The 23,216-nt window shown below is 41.6% G+C and overlaps 2 protein-coding genes across 2 annotated transcripts; both read left to right on the forward strand.

The window, feature by feature from the left end:
- Positions 1–2,240: 2,240 nt before the first annotated feature.
- LOC105009882 (olfactory receptor 2AT4-like) lies at positions 2,241–12,828 on the forward strand. The gene is made up of 6 exons (XM_020047892.3): positions 2,241–2,387; positions 2,872–2,924; positions 3,824–4,045; positions 4,423–4,539; positions 4,913–5,110; positions 12,546–12,828. The coding sequence occupies exons 1-6, from the start codon at positions 2,241–2,243 to the stop codon at positions 12,799–12,801; spliced, it is 993 nt and encodes a 330-aa protein (XP_019903451.1). The 3' UTR covers positions 12,802–12,828.
- A 3,943-nt stretch (positions 12,829–16,771) lies between these two features.
- On the forward strand, positions 16,772–22,880 carry LOC105009710 (olfactory receptor 2AT4-like). The gene is made up of 6 exons (XM_013140730.1): positions 16,772–16,918; positions 17,195–17,247; positions 20,374–20,595; positions 20,883–20,999; positions 21,345–21,542; positions 22,625–22,880. Exons 1-6 carry the CDS (start codon positions 16,772–16,774, stop codon positions 22,878–22,880), a joined length of 993 nt encoding a protein of 330 aa, XP_012996184.1.
- Positions 22,881–23,216: the final 336 nt, after the last annotated feature.

Here is a 23,216-nt window from a genome sequence, read left to right on the forward strand (position 1 = left end):
ATGATCCGAAGCATACCACATCATCTTTAAGACCGTGTGGAGGCCGTGTGATGGCATCGGCATGCATTGCTTCCAGAAACACATCCCCAAACCTACAGGCAACCTCCACTGCGCATCACTGTTGGCTACAGACATTCATCCATGTTGCACTCTCAAGCTCTATTACGGATAAACTGCCTCAATGTCAAATTTTGATTCATCAGTCCAAAACCACTTGTTACCATTGTTCAGCACCTAAATCCTTGTTGTGGAGCATCAGTGTGTCTCTTGACTTTGTTTCCGCTTTGCAGCATTGGCTTTTTGGCAACAATTCTCACATAAAGACCACTTCTCACAAAACTTCTCCAAACTATGGAGGAGTCTACTCAGGTTCCAGTGCTTTCTATGAGTTCAGAGCCGATTGCAGTGCTGGACTTCTTTTGATATCGTCAGGACGTCAATTTGAAGAATCTCTAATGCTGCTCTTTCCGTAGCCAACCACTGAGTTTCTGCTCCTCCACATTGCGTGTCTCTTTGTGCTCCAAAGATGAGTTTGGACATCTTGAAATTCCAGTCTGCTGTGAAATTTCTGCTTGTTTTATGAGAAAATATGTTACCTTTTATAACAAAATACAAACAATTCTCTGTAACAATGAATTTTTTGGAAAATGACTTTTTGGAACTCTGCAAATTGCTCTTTGCTACTGACACACATTTAGAAGAAAAAATGTACGAATAGATTTGTGTAAAAAAATATAGCCTACGTAAGACATTTGCCCAGTATTTTACGTGATGGTCAAATGAACAATCCATTTGCTGCAACAAATGAGATCATAGACATGTCTTGAAAATTCCAAACAATCTGGAAGTCCCCATGGATTTTACCAGAAATATGACACATGCCTCGTATCCACAAGCCTTGCTGCCAGCCCTAATTTAGGGGGCTAAGGAAAATGTAAGTCCAAACTCTGTGCGTGCTTTGGTGAAACCCATGGCTTATCAGTCATCACTTTTTTAATATATTAAGCAAGAATATTGTGTAGTGAGGTGTAAAGGGGAGAGAGGTTGGAAAGGTTTACCACAGCTAGGGAAATGAGTGCAAGGGAACATAACCTTAGTGAAAAAAATATATGAACTCCATACTATTAGTAAATACATGTTATCGTAAATGACCATATGTTGGAAGTCCTTAGTAAAGGTTAACTACTACTTTGGTCATGAGCCTAACATTAAAATGACGTTAAAATGTGTTTCTGGATCCATCCAGACAGGTCAGAAACCCAGAACTCGGGGATGCCTACAAAGGCATGTGTCCCTGGGACCAACCTAGACCCAGAAAACAGGGATGCCCACAATGGCATGTGTCCCTGGGACCAACCTAGACCCAGAACTCAGGGATGCCCACAATGGCATGTGTCCCTGGGACCACCCAGACTGTTCAGAGTCCCAGAACTCAGGGATGTCTGGTCACTTCTACTTACGTATGTGTGTGTGTGAATATCAGTAGCCTTACAAGCTCCAGCTATGAGGTAAGAAGATGCCCTTATTTTTTATCCAGTAACTGACATCCTACTACTGACACGCCATTGGATTACAGGTATAATAGAGGAGGTGGTGTCAGACCCAGGACCACAAGTTGGTCTTCAGTCCAACAGACATCATCACACTACTGAAGACAGACTGTGGTAAGACCAGGTAAGACACATTTGTAGTTCTTCCATGTAAGACATTGTACTGTATTGTGGGTTCATTGGGTAGCAATTTACCTAATGGAGGGAAACATAAAGGCAGCATCAGTTGAAAGTTATTATGTCTTGTATCATTCATTTGATACGTGTAAAAGCACTTTGTGACAACTGCATGTATCGAAAGTGCTTTATAAAAGGAAGTTCTTTTACATGATGATGCATATTCTTTTGTTTATTTATCGTATTCATGAATGTATTCCCCTTTACAATTTGTTTTCAGAATACAACTGAGATGTTTACACCATTAGCTGCTGGATATGAATGTGAAACAAGCAACGTTGCTCAGGGCAACTGCATTGAATATAATATTATATAATATGCAATTTACCTTTATTATTTTTGTACCATTTTATTAAATGTTGAACTTCAATGATGCATTTATTATACTTTACGCAACCAGAGAATTAGTTTTAAGTATTGGATTGATTTATTAATGTGTATTGATGTATTAACGGATTTATGTATTTTCAAGCCTAATACCACCCAGAGGGAACTGATTCCACACCAGCCAGGATGAGTTCCCTGACCTCTAACCTTAGTCTGACAGAGAACATCACCACCATCATCCGACCCCCTTACTTCTACATCAGTGGATTCACAGGGATCCCACACATGAAATACTACTATGTCTTCCTCTCCCTGGTATACATCATCACTCTGGTTAGTCCACAGCTCTGGTCCAGGGATTAATGAGAGGACCAACCATAACGACTGGACCAACCATAGTTCAGTTAGCCATTGGTCCAGTTAATACCCTTGAAATGTTTTACTTCCTTATAACAACAACGCCTAAGTGTAGTGGAATATACAGCTCCGGAGAAAATTAAGTGAGCACTGCACCTTTTTCTTTCCTTTCCAAAAAAGTCGAAAAGGAAGGCTTTGAGTGAGGAACAGAAGGGTTAAAATTAAGAGACCACTGCAAACTGAATGCTTCCTCACTCAAAACCTTCCTTTTGCACTCATTTGGACAGGAAAGAAAAAGGTGCAGTGGTCTCTTTAATTTTTTCCAGAGCTTTATGTAGATATATATGAATATGTACTACCGGGGCGTTTTGGGGCCATAACTGCTTCTTGAAAAATATAATCCTTCTTGTGGATCAACAGCACATTAAGTATTTTAAATGTATGTGTGTGTTGGTTCTAGATGGGCAATACCTTCGTCATGTTTGTCATCTCCATGGACCGCAGTCTCCACAGGTAATTAGTTCTCTTTTAACCTGAGTATCTCCTTTGTTATGAAGATTAAGTCTTTAAACTTCACTGAATTTGAGAATGTGAGTCCGTATTGCTATACAGCATATTGCTTCATTTCTTCCAAGTATATAGAAACTCTATGTTTAGTTCAGTCCCAATATCTAACCTGAGAAACAGCAACACAGTAAAGGGTCTGGGAGCAGCACAGTCTCTCCTGCAGAGCAAATGTCTGGCTGGTGGTTCCGTCCAGACACCCCCCATCAGGTCAGGGATAATAACTGGTTTCCTTCTCAATGACACTTCAGAATGCAAAGTACTAGTAGGTCCAACGAGTTGCCTCATATACAATAATATAATGCTAATATCACAACAATATATGTTGTGACATTTTTCTGCATGTTAGAAACCAAAAAATAGAAATGGATTGAAGAAATCTATCTTTACCAAACTTACCTGTCAGTTTAGGACTGATCATGTACTTTGAGGAAATGTTAATGAAATGTATATTTTGTTGTGACCATATAAACGAATGGATGTGTTCTAGACAAATATGCCCATACCAACTATTGGATGATAAGCCCATCAGGAGTTCAGGTAAAACTTTTAAAGACATATTGAAATGTAATAGTGTGTTATCCCCTATCTCCATTGCCAAAAATGGAATGTGAAAATGCATTTTCAAATTTCATAGACAGACCTCATAGAAGATAAATCATGGTGAAAACACATATTTTATGTCTTAACATTAGATATGCTTTCCCTAAATGCACTGATTTGTGTTTCTGGGGTTGGATTAATGTCATTTTTCTGTCAGTGTAAGATGAAACTGTAGATATTCCTTCTAATAACATTGATCCAGCATTTCCCCGTAGTAATAATGAAGTTATATGTTTTCCTTACAGCCCCAAGTACATTGTAGTGTTCAACATGGCCCTTACAGATGTATCTGGGACCACAGCCTTGGTCCCCAAGCTCCTGGATATGTTCCTGTTCGACAGACAGTTCATCTCCTACAACCAATGTCTCACCAACCAATTCTTTGTCTTCATCTTCCACATCATGCAGTCCTTCAACCTCACCATCCTCTCCTATGACAGACTGGTGGCCATCTGCTGCCCACTCAGGTCTCAGATGATAAATGCAATGGAATAGTTACATTTAACTGAATTCAGTCTATGTTGATAATTGCCTCCAGTGGGATTAACAAAGTACTGTATTTTGAATTAAACATATTAACTGAGCATTTAGAAACACCACATGAATGAACTAAATCTTTCTCGTATTCCTGTTTTTATTGTTTGTTGTTGTAATGCAGGGCACCACTGTAAATGAGACCTCAGTCTCAGTTGGTTTTCCCTGTATAAATAAAATAAATCTAATAAAAGTAAGGATGTAATATTGACAGAGGCCTCAGTCCAATCATATGTGCACTACTACTATAGTAATTCACTCTGGATAGGAGCATCTGCAAAATATTTACCAGCTTTTTTTTCCACTACAGGTACCACATGTTAATAAGTAACAGGTCCATATTTCAGCTGACCGGTGCTGCCTGGGTGTTGGCTTTGTTAGTTGTTTTGATGGCTACTGGATTGATCACCCGCCTCTCCTTCTGTGGGTAAGTACCCCAGCGGCTTATTAGGTGGACCTGTGGCTGAAAGGTTACCAGTTTGAATCTCAGACTGGTGATGTGATAAAAAAAAATGTAGGATAAGACACACTCCTGTTCCTCCTGTTGTAACACACAGACAGAAACAGAGACCATGAGGTGACTTGAAGAAGAAAATCATTTTTGATTCCCAGGGGTGTGGTTTTGTTCCCTCAAAATAATAATAATTGCATTCATAATTAAAATTGTTATTATTATTTTGTTCCCTGAAAATAAAATATCATGCCTCAAATAACAGTTTTTAGGGACCATTTTGTATATATCTTAACTCGAGGCTCGGTGGAAAGTAATATTTTTATTATATTTTTGTCTTGTATTGTAGGTCTGTGGTGATCAACAGCTTCTTCTGTGACCATTATCCTCTGTACATTCTGGCAGCCCCCTGTTCTGACGTGCTCCCTAACCGTGTGATGTCAAACCTCCTCCCCTGTATAGTCCTCTATATTCCCATGATCTTCATCATAGCATCTTACATCTGTATCATCCATGCCCTCTTCACCATCACGCATCCCCAGGACAGGTGAGAAGGAATAATGATCTATGCTATCTACCTGTATTTAAGAAAATGTTATTCCCTTGAGACACAGGTCTAGTCTGGATCATGTTCATAATGATAAAATCATTAGTTTATGTTGCTAAACATTATGGTGAATTTGTTGGTAAATATACAAATATATTTACATAGAGAAAGACATTTTTAAAATAGTAGTAAATAGTGGCTATTCCATGTGAGAAATTGCCAAGAAATTCTTAGGGAGTTTTTCCTAGCCACTGAAATTCAACACTACTGTTGTTTGCTCCTTGAGGTTTAAGGCCGGGTGTCTCTGTAAAAGCACTTTGTGACAACTGCTGTTTTAAAAAGGGCTTTATAAATACATTTGATTGATTGATTGATTGAAGATCTTGTACAACGCTGTGTACTACTCCCTTCACAGAACAGCACAAACTGGCTCTAACCAAAACAGAAAGACGAATAGGAGGCCTCGGTGCACAACTGAGCAAAAGAACAAATACATTAGTGTCTAGTCCTCAACTGGCAGCATTATTAAATAGTTCCTGCAGAACACCAGTCTCAACCTCAACAGTCAAGAGGCGATTCTGGGATGCTGGAATCCTACAGTAGACAGAGTTGCAAAGAAAAAGCCATATATCAGACTGGCCAATAAAAGCAAAGATTTAGATGGGCAAAATAACACAGATGCTGGACAGAGGAAGATTGTGAAAGTGTCATGGACAGACAAATTTAAGTTTGAGCTGATCTGTTCACAAAGAAGAATATTCATGAGACGCAGACCAAGTTAAAAGATGCTGGAGGAGTTCTTGACGTCAGCTGTGAAAGCATGGTGGCGACAATGCGATAGTCTGGGGGTGCTTTGTTGGTGGCAAAGTGGGAGATTCCTACAGAATAAAAGGGATCTTGAAGAAGGAAGGCGATCATTCCATTTTGCGTCCAAATACTATGGACGGCACTTGATTGGAGCCAATTTCCTCCTACAACAGGACAATGACCCAAACAAAGCTCCAAAATATGCAATAACTATTTAGCGGTCAGCTGGTATTTTCTTTATAATGGAGTGGCCAGCACAGTCACTGGATTTCAACCCTATTGAGCTGTTCTATGAGCTGCTTGACTGTATGTTATGGTAAAATCCAATTTCTGGGAGATGCTTCAGGAAGCATGGGGTGAAATCTCTTCAATTTACCTCAAGTGTGTAATTGCTGCAAACTGAGGATTTTTCTACAATGTTTGAAGGACACAATTATTATTTCAATTAAAAATTATTAGTTGTAACCTTGTTAATGACTTTATTTCCTAAAAACGCTGCTACATTTCCTATTCAATTAAATTTCATGTATGTTTCCATGGAAAACAAGGAAATTGGTATGTGACCCAAACTTTTGAAGGGTAGTTCTATAGAGTACAGTGGGTATAGTAAATCACCACCCCTTTTCAAAATGTTCAGTTTTTGTTCAATCAATCAATCAAATCAAATTTATTTATAAAGCCATTTTTACAACAGCAGTTGTAAAAAAAAAAAAAAAAACCCGGCCTTAAACCCCAAGGAGCAAACAACAGTAGTGTTGAATTTCAGTGACTAGGAAAAACTCCCTAAGAAGGTCGAATTTTAGGAAGAAACCTAGAGAGGACCCAGGCTCAGTGGGGTGACCAGTCCTCTTCTGGCTGTGCCGGGTGAGCTATTAAGAGTCCAATTGGAATAATAAATACATTTCTCTGGGCTAAATCCAGAGTCTATTTGATTTTAGACTAGGTCAGAAGTATGACCAGGTGGACAAGGACAGGGACATCAACGGCCCCCCCAAACCAGGTAATCCCCCCAAACCAGGTATCCCCCAGCACAATAATATAGCAGCGTAACACCTTGGAACTGAGACTGGGGGGTCCGGTGACACTGTGGCCCTACCCGGGGGAGGCCCCGCACAGGGCCCAACAGGCAGGAAATCAATCCAACCACATTGCCAGGCATCAACCAAAGGGACCCCCACCAACCGCAACCCCCCTGAATGAGGGCCGAGTATTGCTAGCAGCGTACAGTCCAATTGCACAAGTGCGCAACAGAGAGTCAACAACAAGCCAGTGACTCTTCCCCCGAAAGGCATTGGAGGGAGGGCATCCCAGTGGCGACGAGAGCCCACCTGGCAAGACAGCATGGGTGGACAGTATCAAGCCTACTGGTCACCTTCACGCCCCCGGGCCAGGCTACACCTAATTATAAACCGTGCTGTAGAGATGAGTTTTTAGTAGACACTTGAAAGTTTGCACTGAGTTTGCATTTCTAACCCTAATTGGCAGATCATTCCACAGGAGTGGAGCTCTATGAGAAAAGGCCCTTACAGCTTGTTGCCTTACAGCCTGAAATGAAAACACATAAAATCTGATATTCAAACAGTATCCCAAAATTTTCAAGTGGATTCTTTTTATACATGAGTGGGACATGTCCCCCACACTTCTTGAAAATTGCATTTTGTCCCCCCCCCAACACAACTCTATTATATGAATACGATTTATTTTTCTTAATTCTCACTACGTTAGATGTAGTTCCCTACATAGGAACCTGCATTTGACATGTTGACCTAATGTGGGTCTTATAGATCAAACATTATCATCAGGTTCTTCAGGTTTCAATGTAGATCAAGCTGTTCATGTCATATTCTGTATTGTATTTAGCAGGATCAGATGGTGACCATGACAGGTAGTGATAGGCAAACGAGGCTTCATTAGCATTATTTTAGTAGCAGGATATTATGCTGGCAGCAATAAAAGCCATAATTGAAATTCATAAGGCAATATAGGGAATTTTGTGAGATTTTTAGATTTTCTTTCACTTCAAAATGACTTTCTTTTTACTTCCAGTTGTAAGGCAAACATTTTGGAAGGGGCTGATGACTTTCTATATTCTTTGTATATAAGCAATTTTACCCATCCCAGAATTTTAGAAAGACATAAGAAAATGTAAATAATTTGGTTAAAAAACCCTTTAATGATGATAACAATTTTGAGGACCGTGACGTCGCCCTGTATGGCGCAGCTGGGGTTGGCGTCCGTATGCGAGCGCCTGGTGGCCGGGCCTTTCCCCATGGGGTCCGGCCGGGTTCAACCCGAAGGAGCGACGTGGGGCTGCCTTCCCGTGGGCTCACCACCTGCAGGAGGGACCATAAGGGGTCGGTGCGTAGAGGACCGGGCGGCAGTCGAAGGCAGGGGCCTCGACAACCCGATCCCTGGACACGGAAACTAGTTCTAGGGACGTGGAACGTCACCTCGCAGGCGGGGAAGGAGCCTAAGATTGTGCGTGCGTTTGAGAGGTTCCGACTAGAGATTGTCGGGATCACCTCTACGCATGGCTTGGGCTCTGGAACCACACTCCTTGAGAGAGGATGGACTCTTCACCACTCTGGAGTTGCCCATGGTGAGAGGCGGCGGGCTGGTGTGGGTTTGCTTATAGCCCCCCAGCTCTGCCGCCATGTGTTGGAGTTTACCCCGATGAATGAGAGGGTCGTTTCCCTGCGCCTACGGGTCGGGGATGGGTCTCTTACTGTTGTTTGTGCCTACGGGCCGAGTACCCAACCTTCTTGGAGTCTCTGGGAGGGGTGCTGGAAACTGGGGACTCCATCGTTCTACTGGGGGACTTCAACACCCATGTGGGCAACGACAGTGACACCTGGAAGGCCGTGATTGGGAGGAAAGGCCCCCCTGATCTGAACCCGAGCGGTGTTCAGTTATTGGACATCTGTGCTAGTCACAGTTTGTCCATAACGAACACCATGTTCAAGCATAAGGGTTTCCATCAGTGCACGTGGCACCAGGACACCCTAGGCCGTAGGTCAATGATTGACTTTGTTGTCGTTTCATCTGACCTGTGGCCGTATGTCTTGGACACTCAGGTGAAGAGAGGGGCGGAGCTGTCAACTGATCACCACCTGGTGGTGAGTTGGATCCGATGGCGGGGGAGGAAGCTGGACACACTCGGCAGACCCAAGCGTACTGTAAGGGTCTGCTGGGAACGTCTGGCCGAGTCTCCTGTCAGAGAGATCTTTAACTCCCACCTCCGGCAGAGCTTCGACTGGATCCCGAGGGAGGCTGGAGATATTGAGTCCGAGTGGACCATGTTCTCCACCGCCATTGTCGAAGCGGCTGCTCTGAGCTGTGGCCGTAGAGGCGGCAATCCCCTAACTCTAACCGGAAGTAAGGGATGCCGTCAAGCTGAAGAAGGAGTCCTATCAGGCCTGGTTGGCTTGTGGGACTCCTGAGGCAGCTGAAGGGTACTGGCAGGCCAAGCGGACTGCAGCCCGGGTGGTTGTGGAGGTAAAAACTTGGGCCTGGGAGGAGTTCGGTGAGGCCATGGAGAAGGACTATCGGCTGGCCTCGAAGAGATTCTGACAAACCGTCCGGCGCCTCAGGAGAGGGAAACAGTGCCTTACCAACGCTGTTTACAGTGGAAGTGGGCAGCTGTTGACGGGCAGTGGAAGGAGTACTTCAAGGATCTCCTGAATCCCGGCATCACATCTACCGTTGAGGAAGCAGAGGCTGAGGGCTCAGAGGTGGACTCGTCCATCACCCGGGCTGAAGTCACTGAGGTAGTCAAGAAACTCCTCGATGGCAAGACACCGGGGGTGGATGAGATCCGCCCTGAGTACCTCAAGTCTCTGGATGTTGTGGGGCTGTCTAGGTTGACACGCCTCTGCAGCATCACGAGGCGGTTGGGGACAGTGCCTCTGGGATGGCAGACCGGGGTGGTGGTCCCTCTTTTTAAGAAGGGGGACCGGAGGGTGTGTTCCAACTACAGGGGAATCACACTTCTCAGCTTCCCCGGTAAAATCTATGCCAGGGTACTGGAGAGGAGAATACGGCCGATAGTAGAACCTTGGATTCAGGAGGAACAGTGTGGTTTTCGTCCGGGCCGTGGAACACTGGACCAGCTCTATACTCTCTACAGGGTGATGGAGGGTTCATGGGAGTTTGCCCAACCAATCCACATCTGTTTTGTGGATTTGGAGAAGGCATTCGACTGTGTCCCTCGTGGCATCCTGTCGAGGGTGCTTCGGGAGTATGGGGTCCGGGGTCCTTTGCTAAGGGCTGTCAGGTCCCTGTACAACCGAAGCAGGAGCTTGGTTCGCATTGCAGTAAGTCAGACTTGTTCCCGGTGCATGTTGGACTCCGGTTCTGTTCATAATTTTTATGTAAAGAATTTCTAGGTGCAGCCAGGGGCCGGAGGGTGTCAGGTTTGGGGACCACACGATTTCGTCTCTGCTCTTTGCGGATTATGTTGTCGTGTTGGCCCCTTTAAACCAGGACCTTCAGCATGCACTGGGATGATTTGCAGCAGAGTGTGAAGCGGTCGGGATGAAAATCAGTACCTCCAAATCCGAGGCCATGGTCCTCAGTCGGAAAAGGGTGGCTTGCCCACTTCAGGTTGGTGGAGAGTTCTTGCCTCAAGTGGAGGAGTTTAAGTATCTAGGGGTCTTGTTCACATGTGAGGGAAGAATGGAACGGGAGATTGACAGACGGATCGGTGCAGCTTCTGCAGTAATGCGGTCGATGTATCGGTCTGTTGTGGTGAAGAAAGTAAACCAGAAATCTAAGTTCCTACTCTCACCTATGGTCATGAGCTTTGGGTCATGACCGAAAGGACAAGATCCCGGATACAGGCGGCCGAAATTAGCTTTCTCCGCAGGGTGGCTGGGCGATCCCTTAGAAATAGGGTGAGAAGCTCGGTCACCCGGGAGGAGCTCAGAGTAGAGCCGCTGCTCCTCCACATCAAGAGGGGTCAGCTGAGGTGTCTTGGGCATCTGTTCCAGATGGCTCCTGAACGCCTTCGCAGGAAGGTGTTCCGGGCCCGTTCCAACGGGAGGAGACCCCGGGGAAGACCTAGGACACGCTGGAGGGACTATGTCTCCTGGCTGGCCTGGGAACGCCTCGGTGTCCCCCCGGAAGAGCTAGAGGAAGTGTCTAGGGAGAGGGAAGTCTGGGCATCTCTCCTTAGACTGCTGCCCCCGCGACCCGGCCCTGGATAAGAAGATGAATGAATTAATGAATTTGGAAAAATAAACATTGTCACAGAAGAAAACTTTCAATTTCAAATATATTTGTACCATACCATACCATCTTCTTCCGCTTATCCGGGGCCGGGTCACGGGGGCAGTAGTCTAAGCAGGTATAGCAGAGACATAGTCCCTCCAGCGTGTCCTAGGTCTTCCCCGGGGTCTCCTCAGCTCTTTCTTCACCATGACAGACCGATACATCGACTGCATTACTGCAGAAGCTGCACCGATCCGTCTGTCAATCTCCCGTTCCATCCTTCCCTCACTCGTGAACAAGACCCCTAGATACTTAAACTCCTCCACTTGAGGCAGGCACTCTCCACCAACCTGAAGTGGGCAAGCCACCCTTTTCCGACTGAGGACCATGGCCTCGGATTTGGAGGTACTGATTTTCATCCCCACCGCTTCACATTCGGCTGCACACCGTCCCAGCGCATGCTGAAGGTCCTGGTTAGAAGGGGCCAACACGACAACATCATCTGCAAAGAGCAGAGACGAAATTGTGTGGTCCCCAAACCTGACACCCTCCGGCCCCTGGCTGCACCTAGAAATTCTGTCCATAAAAATTACGAACAGAACCGGTGACAAAGGGCAGCCCTGCCGGAGTCCAACATGCACTGGGAACAAGTCTGACTTACTGCCGGCAATGCGTACCAAGCTCCTGCTTCGGTTGTACAGGGACCTGACAGCCCTTAGCAAAGGACCCATTCGACTGTGTCCCTCGCGGCATCTTGTGGAGGGTGCTTGGGGAATATGGGGTATATTCCCCAAGCACCCTCCACAAGATGCCGCGAGGGACACAGCTCCGAGTGGCCGCTTCGACAATGGCGGTGGAGAACATGGTCCACTCGGACTCAATATCTCCAGCCTCCCTCGGGATCCAGTAGAAGCTCTGCCGGAGGTGGGAGTTAAAGATCTCTCTGACAGGAGACTCGGCCAGACGTTCCCAGCAGACCCTTACAGTACGCTTGGGCCTGCCGAGTCTGTCCAGCTTCCTCCCCCGCCATCGGATCCAACTCACCACCAGGTGGTGATCAGTTGACAGCTCCGCCCCTCTCTTCACCCGAGTGTCCAAGACATTTTTTTATTCCTGGGATGAGTAATATTGCCAATATTCTTCATTTTCTGGTCTAATTTCTTTAGTTAATAAATGCACTTTTAACTGTTTTGCACTAGACCCCTGTCATTCCCACACACAATCTTCTGTATCCCCTATCTGCTAGCCAAAAAAAAGGCATCCCTACTGAGTGGTGCTTCTAATGGCATCACAGTACTGAAAGGAGTGATTATTTTGTTTTCTGATAAAAATGTTAAGAAATATTTATGCCAATAAACTGACTATACTGACATATTTCTATATATGTCTTTCTACCTCTCCCTTTTCTTCTCTGTTTCAGATACAGGGCCATAAAGACATGTACCGCCCATCTGATACTAGTGGCCATTTACTATCTGCCCGTTAATATCACCTACCTTTTTGTCTCCTTCATCCCCACCAACATACGGATTCTCAACCTCTCCCTGACCTCTGTGCTGCCTCCCATGCTCAACCCCATCATATACGTTCTGAAGACGGAGGAGTTCAAGGTATCGGCCAAGAGGTTCCTCAAAAGAGTAGCCCAGAGAGCTGTGGGTCCACTGATGATAACATGAAGAACCAAGTGTTGTCAAGTTTATTTAGATTCCCTATTTCTATCTCTCATTTATATATTATGCTTTTGACTCGTACTATATATACTGTATATATATATATATATACAGTGGGGAGAACAAGTATTTAATACACTGCCGATTTTGCAGGTTTTCCTACTTACAAAGCATGTAGAGGTCTGTAATTGTTATCACAGGTACACTTCAACTGTGAGAGATGGAATAAAAAATCCAGAAAATCACATTGTATGATTTTTAAATAATATATTTTTATTTTATTGCAAGACATAAGTATTTGATCCCCTACCAATCAGTAAGAATTCTGGCTTTCACAGACCTGTTCGGTTTTCTTTAAGAAGCCCTCCTGTTCTCCACTCATTACCTGTATTAACTGCACCTGTTTGAACTTGTTACCTTTATAAAAGACACCTGTCCGCACACTCAATCAAACAGACTCCAACCTTTCCACAATGGCCAAGAGCAGAGAGCTGTGTAAGGACATCAGGGATAAAATTGTAGACCTGCACAAGGCTAGGATGGGCTACAGGACAATATGCCCGCAGCTTGGTGAGAAGGCAACAACTGTTGGCGCAATTATTAGAAAATGGAAGAGGTTCAAGATGACGGTCAATCTCCCTCGGTCTGGGGCTCCATGCAAGATCTCACCTCGTGGGGCATCAGTGATCATGGGGAAGGTGAGGGATCAGCCCAGAACTACACGGCAGGACCTGGTCAATGACCTGAAGAGAGCTGGGACCACAGTCTCAAAGAAAACCATTAGTAACACACTATGCCGTCATGGATTAAAATCATGCAGCACACGCAAGGTCCCCCCGCTCAAGCCAGCACATGTCCAGGCCTGTCTGAAGTTTGTCAATGACCATCTGGATGATCCAGAGGAGGAATGGGAGAAGGTCATGTGGTCTGATGAGACAAAAAGAGCTTTTTGGTCTAAACTCCACTCACCGTGTTTGGGGGAAGAAGAAGGATGAGTACAACCCCAAGAACACCATCCCAACTGTGAAGCATGGTGGTGGAAACATCATTCTTTGGGGATGCTTTTCTGCAAAGGGGCCAGGACTATTGCACCGTATTGAGGGGAGGATGGATGGGGCCATGTATCGCAAGATCTTGGCCAACAACCTCCTTCCCTCAGTAAGAGCATTGAAGATGGGTCGTGGCTGGGTCTTCCAGCATGACAACGACCTGAAACACACAGTGGCTCCGTAAGAAGCATCTCAAGGTCCTGGAGTGGCCTAGCCAGTTTCCAGACCTGAACCCAATAGAAAATCTTTGGAGGGAGTTGAAAATCCGTATTGCCCAGCGACAGCCCTGAAACCTGAAGGATCTGGAGAAGGTTTGTATGGAGGAGTGGTCCAAAATCCCTGCTGCAGTGTGTGCAAACCTGGTCAAGAACTACAGGAAACACATGATCTCTGTATTTGCAAACAAAGGTTTCTGTACCAAATATTAAGTTCTGCTTTTCTGATCTATCAAATACTTATGTCATGCAATAAAATGGTAATTCATTACATAAAAATCATACAATGTGATTTTCTGGATTTTTGTCACTCACAGTTGAAGAGTACCTATGATAAAAATGACAGACTTCTACATGCTTTGTAAGTGGGAAAACCTGCAAAATCCCACTGTATATATAAATAGCTTCGTCATGTTTGTTAAAGTGGAAGTATATAACACCATGATAACGTATTGGAACGTATAGCATTATCTTCCTTTTACTACTAAAAAATATATGAATATCAGATAAAAGGATCCTTAGTGAACAAGAAATGTACTATGTTGATAATTATTTAATTTATTAACAACATTTTGCAACACCCAGTTCAACTGTGTGAAGACGTTGTTTCCCCCTTACACTCAGTAATAAAACAATTCCTGTAGCTGTACATTACTCTCCTTGCTGTTGAGAAACTCACTGTTATCTGTTTCTGGGGCGAGGGGATTGTTCAGTTCACAAATTCCTTAGAAATTATTTTTGTACTTATCTTACATTTATATTAAAAAATCTTACTCAAGTATTTTGTAGTGTGTTTAAAGGTAGTGAAATCTTACTAATGACTTAAAATAAATGTTCTTTTCATTGTAGAATTAAATAATTTCTGGTATTTTCTACTGCAGATTGATATTTAGTATTTTTCTTTTTATATAATAACAATCATTATTATTATTTTTAAATTCTTACGTTTTGCCGAAATACCACCAGTACATTAACTTTCCTACCCATTCTACACATTTCAATTCTTTCTATATTTTGGATTCATATTTTTCTTAATTCTTACTGTGTAGAAGAATTGCTCAGAATGATGGTATGTTATTTGGTTCATTTGATAAATAAAATATTTTTACATTGACAATGCCCGGCCTCATGTGGCCAGAGTGTGTAGGCAGTTCCTGGATGACCTGAATCCAATTGAGAACCTCTGGGACATTATGTATCGTTGCATCAAACACCGCCATGTAGTGCCACAGACTGTCCAGGAGCTCACTGATGCCCTGATCCAGGTCTAGGAGGACATCCCCCAAGAAACATTCCCCATCTCATTAGGAGCATGCCCAGACATCGTCCGGAGTACATACAGGCACGTGGGGGCCATACACACTACTGAGTCACATGATGAGTTGTCGTAATGAAATTCACGCAAGTTGGATCAGCCTGTGATTTCAATTGTTTACTCTTTTTTTTGGTGTGAGTTTAAATCCAGCCCTCTATTGGTTTGTGATTTTGGTTCCCATTGACTGTTGTTACATAATTTAGTTGTCAACAAATTACACAATGTACAATAAAGATTTTGATCTTTAATATATTTTGTTCATCAAGACTAGACGTGTGATTTAAGTGTTCCTTTAATTGTTTTTTAAGCATTTCATGACACAAGACTAGTTCTCGAGCAGCCTGTAGCACACAGCAGTTTTATCATGTGTTACAATAAAAAAAGGTGGGGTTTTATCCGAAAAATATAACTTTAATGGCTCACAGTAGGTGGCAATTGTAAAGTACTTTATTAATTAGGTCAAACTCTTTAATCTGTGTAAACTGGGAGTTTTCACAGCACAAACATGTTGAAAGCTTATGTAAGCAAGACATTTCGGTTTTTAATTTCCAGTATTTCCCATCAGAAGAGCAATGTTACCATATGTACAAAATGTAAAGTTTGTAGGTCAAACAAACATGGGCAGTTACAGAACATATGGGTGAATACTTTTGCAATTGCCAGCTATGAGTTGATGCTGCCATTATTTTTGATTTTTAAGTTATTCATAGTCACTGATTTCTGATTGACAAGTTGAAAAAATAAGAACAAGAATACATTTCTCAGTCATTCTGCCTGTGAAACTATAACGGGTGTCTTGATGAGTCATACATGTGACTTGTGTTGTACACAAACACAGTGGCCCAGAGGTGACATCCACCATTGGGGTACAGATATAATAGAGGAGGTGGTGTCAGAGCCAGCACCACTAGTTGGTCTTCAGTCCAACACACATCATCAGACTACTGAAGGTAGGACTGGTAAGACCAGGTAAGACACATTTAACACAGTATGTAGTTCTACCATGTAAGACTTTCTACTGTATTGTGGGTTCTTCAGGAGGGTGCATCAGTTTTACATTGTTAAGTACTGTATCATTAATTTGATTTCTTTAGAAACAAGTGACAACTGCAAGTTAAGAAAGTGCTTTACAAAATAAAATGTGATTACATAAATGTTAATATTCAAAGTGCTTTTAAACATTCATGCAGAAGAGATACTTAAATGTTGAACTTAAACAAAATACCTTGACATTGTTGATGTACAATATACACTTCAGGCTACTTTACACGACTTTAAAATTAGCTTGAAGTAATGTATCAGGGTTTTAATTTATTGATATGTAATGATGTATTATTGGATTCATGTTTTTTCATGCTTCTTATCAGCTGGAGAGAACTGATTAAACCCCAGTAAGGATGAATTCCCAGACCTCTAACCTTAGCCTGACAGAGAACATCACCACCATCATCCGACCCCCTTACTTCTACATCAGTGGATTCACAGGGATCCCCCACATGAAGTACTACTATGTCTTCCTCTCCCTCGTATACATCATCTCTCTGGTTAGTCAATTGGTTTGGTCAAGGGGTTAATAAGTAGATCTGCTCCAGTGGGATAACATGTGGTAAGCGTCCGCTAGTTGGTCCAGTTAATAAGCTTGAAAATGTTTTACTTTTATATAACATGCACACTTAAGTATATTCGAATGTATAAAGAATATGCATCTATACTTTTGTGCCAACTGTTTTGGGGCCATAACTGCTTTTGGAAATATGTAATACCTTTAGGGGATTAACAGTTCGTTAAGTGTTTAAAATGTATGTGTGTGTTGGTTCTAGATGGGCAATATCTTCGTCATGTTTGTCATCTACGTGGACCGCAGTCTCCACAGGTAATCAGTTTGCTTATATCCTGAGTAGCTTACTTGTTAAGAAGATGCCATGCGTCAAAATTCCCAAGAGACTTGCATCTTCTAATTCATTGGACGTGACAATGTGAATCTGTGGCAGTAATACAATACAGAATAATGCTAATTTTATCCATCCATTTGGTCGATGGCCAGATATTTGTACATATTTTCATGACACCTTCCAGATTCACCCCATCAGTTCAGGGCTCAATAAGACCTCTGTATCAAAAGTACTACTAGGGCCAGCAATTTGGCCTAATATTTGTTTACAGATTTCAAATGAAAAACTATAGATCTCAATCACTTCCTACCTTCACTGTGATTTTTGTTAAAAGGGTAATCTAACACAAATTACACATTCATATGATATGCAGTCAAATAATGCTAATATATCACAACAATATATGTTGCAATCTTTCTGCATGTTATAGTATGGTAGCAAACAAAAAGGTAATATTGATTGAAGACATCTGTTGAGTCTCATGTTGATTGCAAAAGCCATGCTGCAAAGCTCAAAATTTCAAATTTCTATGATATGCATTGTTTAATAATGGTAATATATCACAATAATATATGTTGTGACATTTTTCAGCATGCTGCAGTATTTTAGCAACCAAAAATGTAAATAGATTGAAGAAATTCACCCAGCATTGCTGTCTGTATGCAATCTCTGGATGGCAGAGTAAATGCATCCCTCAATGGATGGTGTGCTAAACCCGATTCCAAAAAAGTTGGGACACTGTACAATTGTGAATAAAAACAGAATGCAATGATGTGGAAGTTTCAAATTTCAATATTTTATTCGGAATTCAACATAGATGACATATCAAATGTTTAAACTGAGAAAATGTATCACTTTATTAAGGGAAAAATAAGTTGATTTAAAATTTCATGGCATTAACATATCTCAAAAAAGTTGGGACAAGGTCATGTTTACCAGATTGCAAACGTCTGGGGACTGAGGAGACAAGTTGTTCAAGTTTATGAATAGGAATGTTGTCCCATTCTTGTCTAATACAGGCTTCTAGTTGCTCAACTGTCTAAGATCTTCTTTGTCGTACTTTCCTCTTTATGATACGCCAAATGTTTTCTATGGGTGAAAGATCTGGACTGCAGGCTGGCCATTTCAGTACCCGGATCCTTCTTCTATGAAGCCATGACATTGTAATTGATGCAGTATGTGGTCTGGTATTGTCATGTTGGAAAATGCAAGGTCTTCCCTGAAAGAGACAACATCTGGATGGGAGCATATGTTATTCTAGAACTTGGATACAACTGTCAGCATTGATGGTGCCTTTCCAGATGTGTAGGCTGCCCATTGTGATGGTAATTCCATCGATCGACACTCTTAAAGGAGTAAGAAACAGAGACAAAATTCTCTGGGCACATTCAAACAGTTTATTAATTATTTGCAAAACACCATGCCACACTCACTCATGCAACCCCATACCATCAGAGATGCAGGCTTCTGAACTAAGCGCTGATAACAACTTGGGTTGTCCTTGTCCTCTTTAGTCCGGATGACATGGCGTCCCAGTTTTCCAAAATAAACTTCAAATTTTGATTAGTTTGACCACGAACACTGTTCCACTTTGCCACAGTCCATTTGAAATGAGCCCAGAGAAAACGGCTGCGCTTCTGGATCCTGTTTAGGTACAGCTTTTTTTTTTACGTATAGAGTTTTAGCCGGCAACGGTGAATGGCACAGTGGATTGTGTTCACCGACAATGTTTTCTGGAAGTATTCCTGAGCCCGTGTTGTGATTTCCATTACAGTATTATTCCTGTATGTGATGCAGTGCCGTCTGAGGGCCCGAAGATCACGGGCATCCAGTATGGTTTTCCGGCCTTGACCCTTACGCACAGAGATTGTTCCAGATTATCTGAATCTTTGGATGATATTCTGTATTGTAGATGATGATAACTTCTAACTCTTTGCCATTTTTCTCTGAGAAACTCCTTTCTGATATTGCTCCACTATTTTCGCCGCAGCATTGGGGGAATTTGTGATCCTCTGCCCATCTTGACTTCTGAGAGACACTGCCACTCTGAGAGGCTCTTTTTATACCCAATCATGTTGCCAATTGACATAATAAGTTGCAAGTTGGTCCTCCAGCTGTTCCTTATCTGTACATTTAACTTTTCCGGCCTCTTACTGCTACCTGTCCCAACTTTATTGGAATGTGTAACTCTCATGAAATCCAAAAAGAGCCAATATTTGGCATGACATTACAAAATGTCTCACTTTCAACATTTGATATGTTATCTATATTCTATTGTGAAAGCCCATCAGGATTTAAGGTAATTGTTTAAATGTGATAGTGTGTTATCCCCCATCTCTGTTCCCAAAAATGTAAAGTCAGGATGCATTTTCAAACTTCACGGACAGACCACATACAGTGGATATAAAAAGTCTACACACCCCTGTTAAAAAGCCAGGTTCTTGTGATGTAAAAGAATGAGACAAAGAAAAATCATGTCAGAACTTTTTCCACTTTTAATGTGACCCATAATGTAAACAATTCAATTAAAAAACAAACTGAAATCTTCAAGGGGGAAAAATGAAAAATATAAAATCTCACAATAACCTGGTTCCATAAGATTGCAGACACTTAAACTAAGATGTGCCATGCTAATAGACTCCTACCCAAAAAGACTGAGTGCTGTAATAAAATCAAAAGGTGCTTCAACAAAGTATTAGTTTAACCCTAAGTGGGTGTGTACACTTATGCAACCAGGTTATTTTATTTTTCCCCCTCGAATATTTCAGTTTTTTAATTGAATTGTTCACATTATGGGTCATATTTAAGGTGGAAATAGTTCTGACATGATTTCTCTTTGTCTCATTCTTTTACATCACAAGAACCTGGCATTTTAACAGGGGTGTGTAGACTTTTTATATCCACTGTAGATGTTTAATTATGGTGCAACAACATATTTGACCTCCTAATATAAGGTATTCTTTCCCAATGTAATGATTTGTGATTCTGGGGTCAGATTTATGTCCTGTGTGTGTGTCAATGTTTAATGAATCTACAGGTATTCATTCTAAAAACAATGATCCAACATTTCCCGAAAGTGATAATCATGTAATATGTTTTCCTTACAGCTCCAAGTACATTGTAGTGTTCAACCTGGCCCTTACAGATGTATGTGGGACCACAGCCTTGGTCCCCAAGCTCCTGGATATGTTCTTTTTCGATAGACAGTTCATCTCCTACGACCAATGCCTCACCAACCAATTCTTCGTCATCGTCTTCCTCTTCATGCAGTCCTTCAACCTCACCATCCTCTCCTATGACAGACTGGTGGCCATCTGCTGCCCACTCAGGTGTCAGATAATGCATCCAATCAAATAATTACATTTTATTGAATTAAATATGTTGATGCCCTCTTGTGGGATTTAAAAAGTACTGTATTTTGAATTTAACATATTTACTGAATAATTAAAAATACATTTCTTATAAATGGATTAACTAAATCGAATATAAGTAAGGATATCATTTTGACGGAGGACTCAATTCAATCCTATGTGAATATGTGCACTTAGTAGTTTAACTCCCTCTGGATAGGAGCATCTGCTAAATATTTAACAGCTTATCTCCTCTGTCCGTACAGGTACCACATGTTAGTAAGTCACAGGTCCATGTTTCAGCTGACTGGTGCTGCCTGGGTGTTTGCTGTGTTAATAGTGTTGATCCCTGTTGGATTCATCACAAGCCTCTCCTTCTGTAGGTAAGGTTACCGGTTAACTGGTGATGGGATGAAAACAAAATGAACAGAAAACACATTCCTGTTCCAAATGTGTCACGTTATTTGCAGTAGTTTGTTCGCTCAAAATACAATTTGAGGCCTTAAAATAATTATTTATTTCCTTCAAAATAGTATCTTGAGGCTTCAAAATAATTTAATAATATTTTGTTCCCTCAAAGAAATGAATAATTATTTTGTATGTAATTTTGATCATTATCATTTTTCTACTGAAAATGCATTTAAATAAGGATTCTCAGGGAAAATCATTCTACTGTCACCTGTCAACTCGGGGCTCACTGGAGAATAAACATATATTGTCTTGTGTAGGTCTGTGGTGATCAACAGCTACTTCTGTGACCATTATCCTCTGTACAGTCTGGCAGCCCCCTGTTCTGACGTGCTCCCTAACCGTGTGATGTCACACCTCATCCCCTGTATAGTCTTTTTTATTCCAATGATCTTCATCATAGCATCTTACATCTGTATCATCCATGCACTCTTCACCATCACACTTCCCCGGGACAGGTGAATAGGAGTACTGACCAATGCTATCTACCTGTATTGTTCATTTTCTTCACAATCCTTTTCACCAGACTTGATTAAGCCCATAAAATACTTTATTCTTAAACCATTTGAGCCTGTCTGAGCAGTGATAACATTATGGCACACTTCCAGACCAGATAAAGTTCATAATGATAAAAGACAAAAGACAAACAAAACAAAACAAATGAAAATGTCAAACAACATTGATTATGTTAAAACGTATTGTAACTTTAATGGTAAACATACAATCATATCTACATAGAGAAAGCAATAAAAAAAACAACTGTAGGATATTGCTGCATATTTTTTTTTTTGATTCTTTAGATTAGATTAGCAACACAAGGCATCACACATCCTTGTTTTCGAAACCAGAGCACAAGAGGTCAATTAGTGATGGCCAAACAAGGCTTCATTTGCATTATTTTAATAGCAGGATGTTATGCTGGCAGCACTCAGATTTTCTTTAACACAATAAAAGCAATCATCGAAATTCATAAAGCAATATAGTTAACAATATAGTCTGGAACAAAGAACAGACACGAACAATACTGGAACAGACATTAAACATAAAATGTACAGACTAGATTGCTAACTATATAGCCTTATATATTTCAATTATGGCTTTTATTTTGCAAAAGAAAATTTGAGTTAGCGCTGCTAGCATAATATCCTGCTGCTAGAAGAACGGTTATGAAGCCCCGTATGGCCATCCCTAGTGTCTGTACTGTATACAGTATAAGCAATATAATGACATGAAAACATAAATAATTTGAAAAAATAAACATATTTGCCACAGCCTCAAAACAAGTTTTAGTTTCAAATGTATTTACGTTTTCTTATGTCATTCACACAATTTATTCATTGAGTAATATTCTGCATATTCACTATTTATTTTTTGTACTTCTGGCATTCCCAAACACAATTTTCACAATGTCTGGTATCTGCTAGCCACAAACACATCCCTAATCAAAGGTGCTTCTCTTGACATCATCACAATAATGATAATTTTGTTTCACATTTTCTATATATCTCTTCCCTCCTCTCCCTCCACCTCTCTGTTTCAGACACAGGGCCATCAAGACATGTACCGCACACCTGATACTAGTGGCCATTTACCATCTGCCCGTTAATATCACCTACCTTTTTGTCTCATTCCTCCCCTCCAACATACGGATTCTCAACCTCTCCCTGACCTCTGTGCTGCCTCCCATGCTCAACCCCATCATATATGTTCTGAAGACGGAGGAGTTCAAGGTATCAGCCAAGAGGTTACTTAAAAGAGTAGCCCAGAGAGCTGTGGGTCCACTGATGTTAACATGAAGAACCAAATGTTGTCAAGTATAATTCACTGATTCGCTCTAACAGTAAAGGTTGCTTGCAATGCCAAGTCAAAGTAGCCAATCCATTTATTTATTCAAAGATCCATTTTTTTTATTTTTTTAAAGCTCAGTTTTTGTTGTCTTCTGTTGTATGAATACAAAGTAAATTTAATTTGCTATTTTACTTTCTGAATAAAAAGCTTAATTTTTCAAAAGAGTAGCCTAATTCACCGACTCATAGAACCTAAATGCTGAATGTTACTGCCAACACATGATAAATAAATTTAAGGAATACAACCATTCACTTTCTGAAACTAAAGACAAGTGCATGAGATGC

The sequence above is a fragment of the Esox lucius genome, chromosome 7, assembly GCF_011004845.1.
Source record: "Esox lucius isolate fEsoLuc1 chromosome 7, fEsoLuc1.pri, whole genome shotgun sequence".
Taxonomy (NCBI): Eukaryota; Metazoa; Chordata; class Actinopteri; order Esociformes; family Esocidae; genus Esox; species Esox lucius.

Coding starts and splice junctions, on each gene's coding strand:
- LOC105009882 (XM_020047892.3), top strand. CDS start 2,241: ATGAGTTCCCTGACCTCTAACCTTAGTCTGACAGAGAACATCACCACC. Junction 4,046..4,422: donor GCCATCTGCTGCCCACTCAG/GTCTCAGATGAT, acceptor TTTCCACTACAG/GTACCACATGTTAATAAGTA. Junction 5,111..12,545: donor ATCACGCATCCCCAGGACAG/GTGAGAAGGAAT, acceptor TCTCTGTTTCAG/ATACAGGGCCATAAAGACAT.
- LOC105009710 (XM_013140730.1), top strand. CDS start 16,772: ATGAATTCCCAGACCTCTAACCTTAGCCTGACAGAGAACATCACCACC. Junction 17,248..20,373: donor GTGGACCGCAGTCTCCACAG/GTAATCAGTTTG, acceptor TTTTCCTTACAG/CTCCAAGTACATTGTAGTGT. Junction 21,000..21,344: donor ACAAGCCTCTCCTTCTGTAG/GTAAGGTTACCG, acceptor TGTCTTGTGTAG/GTCTGTGGTGATCAACAGCT.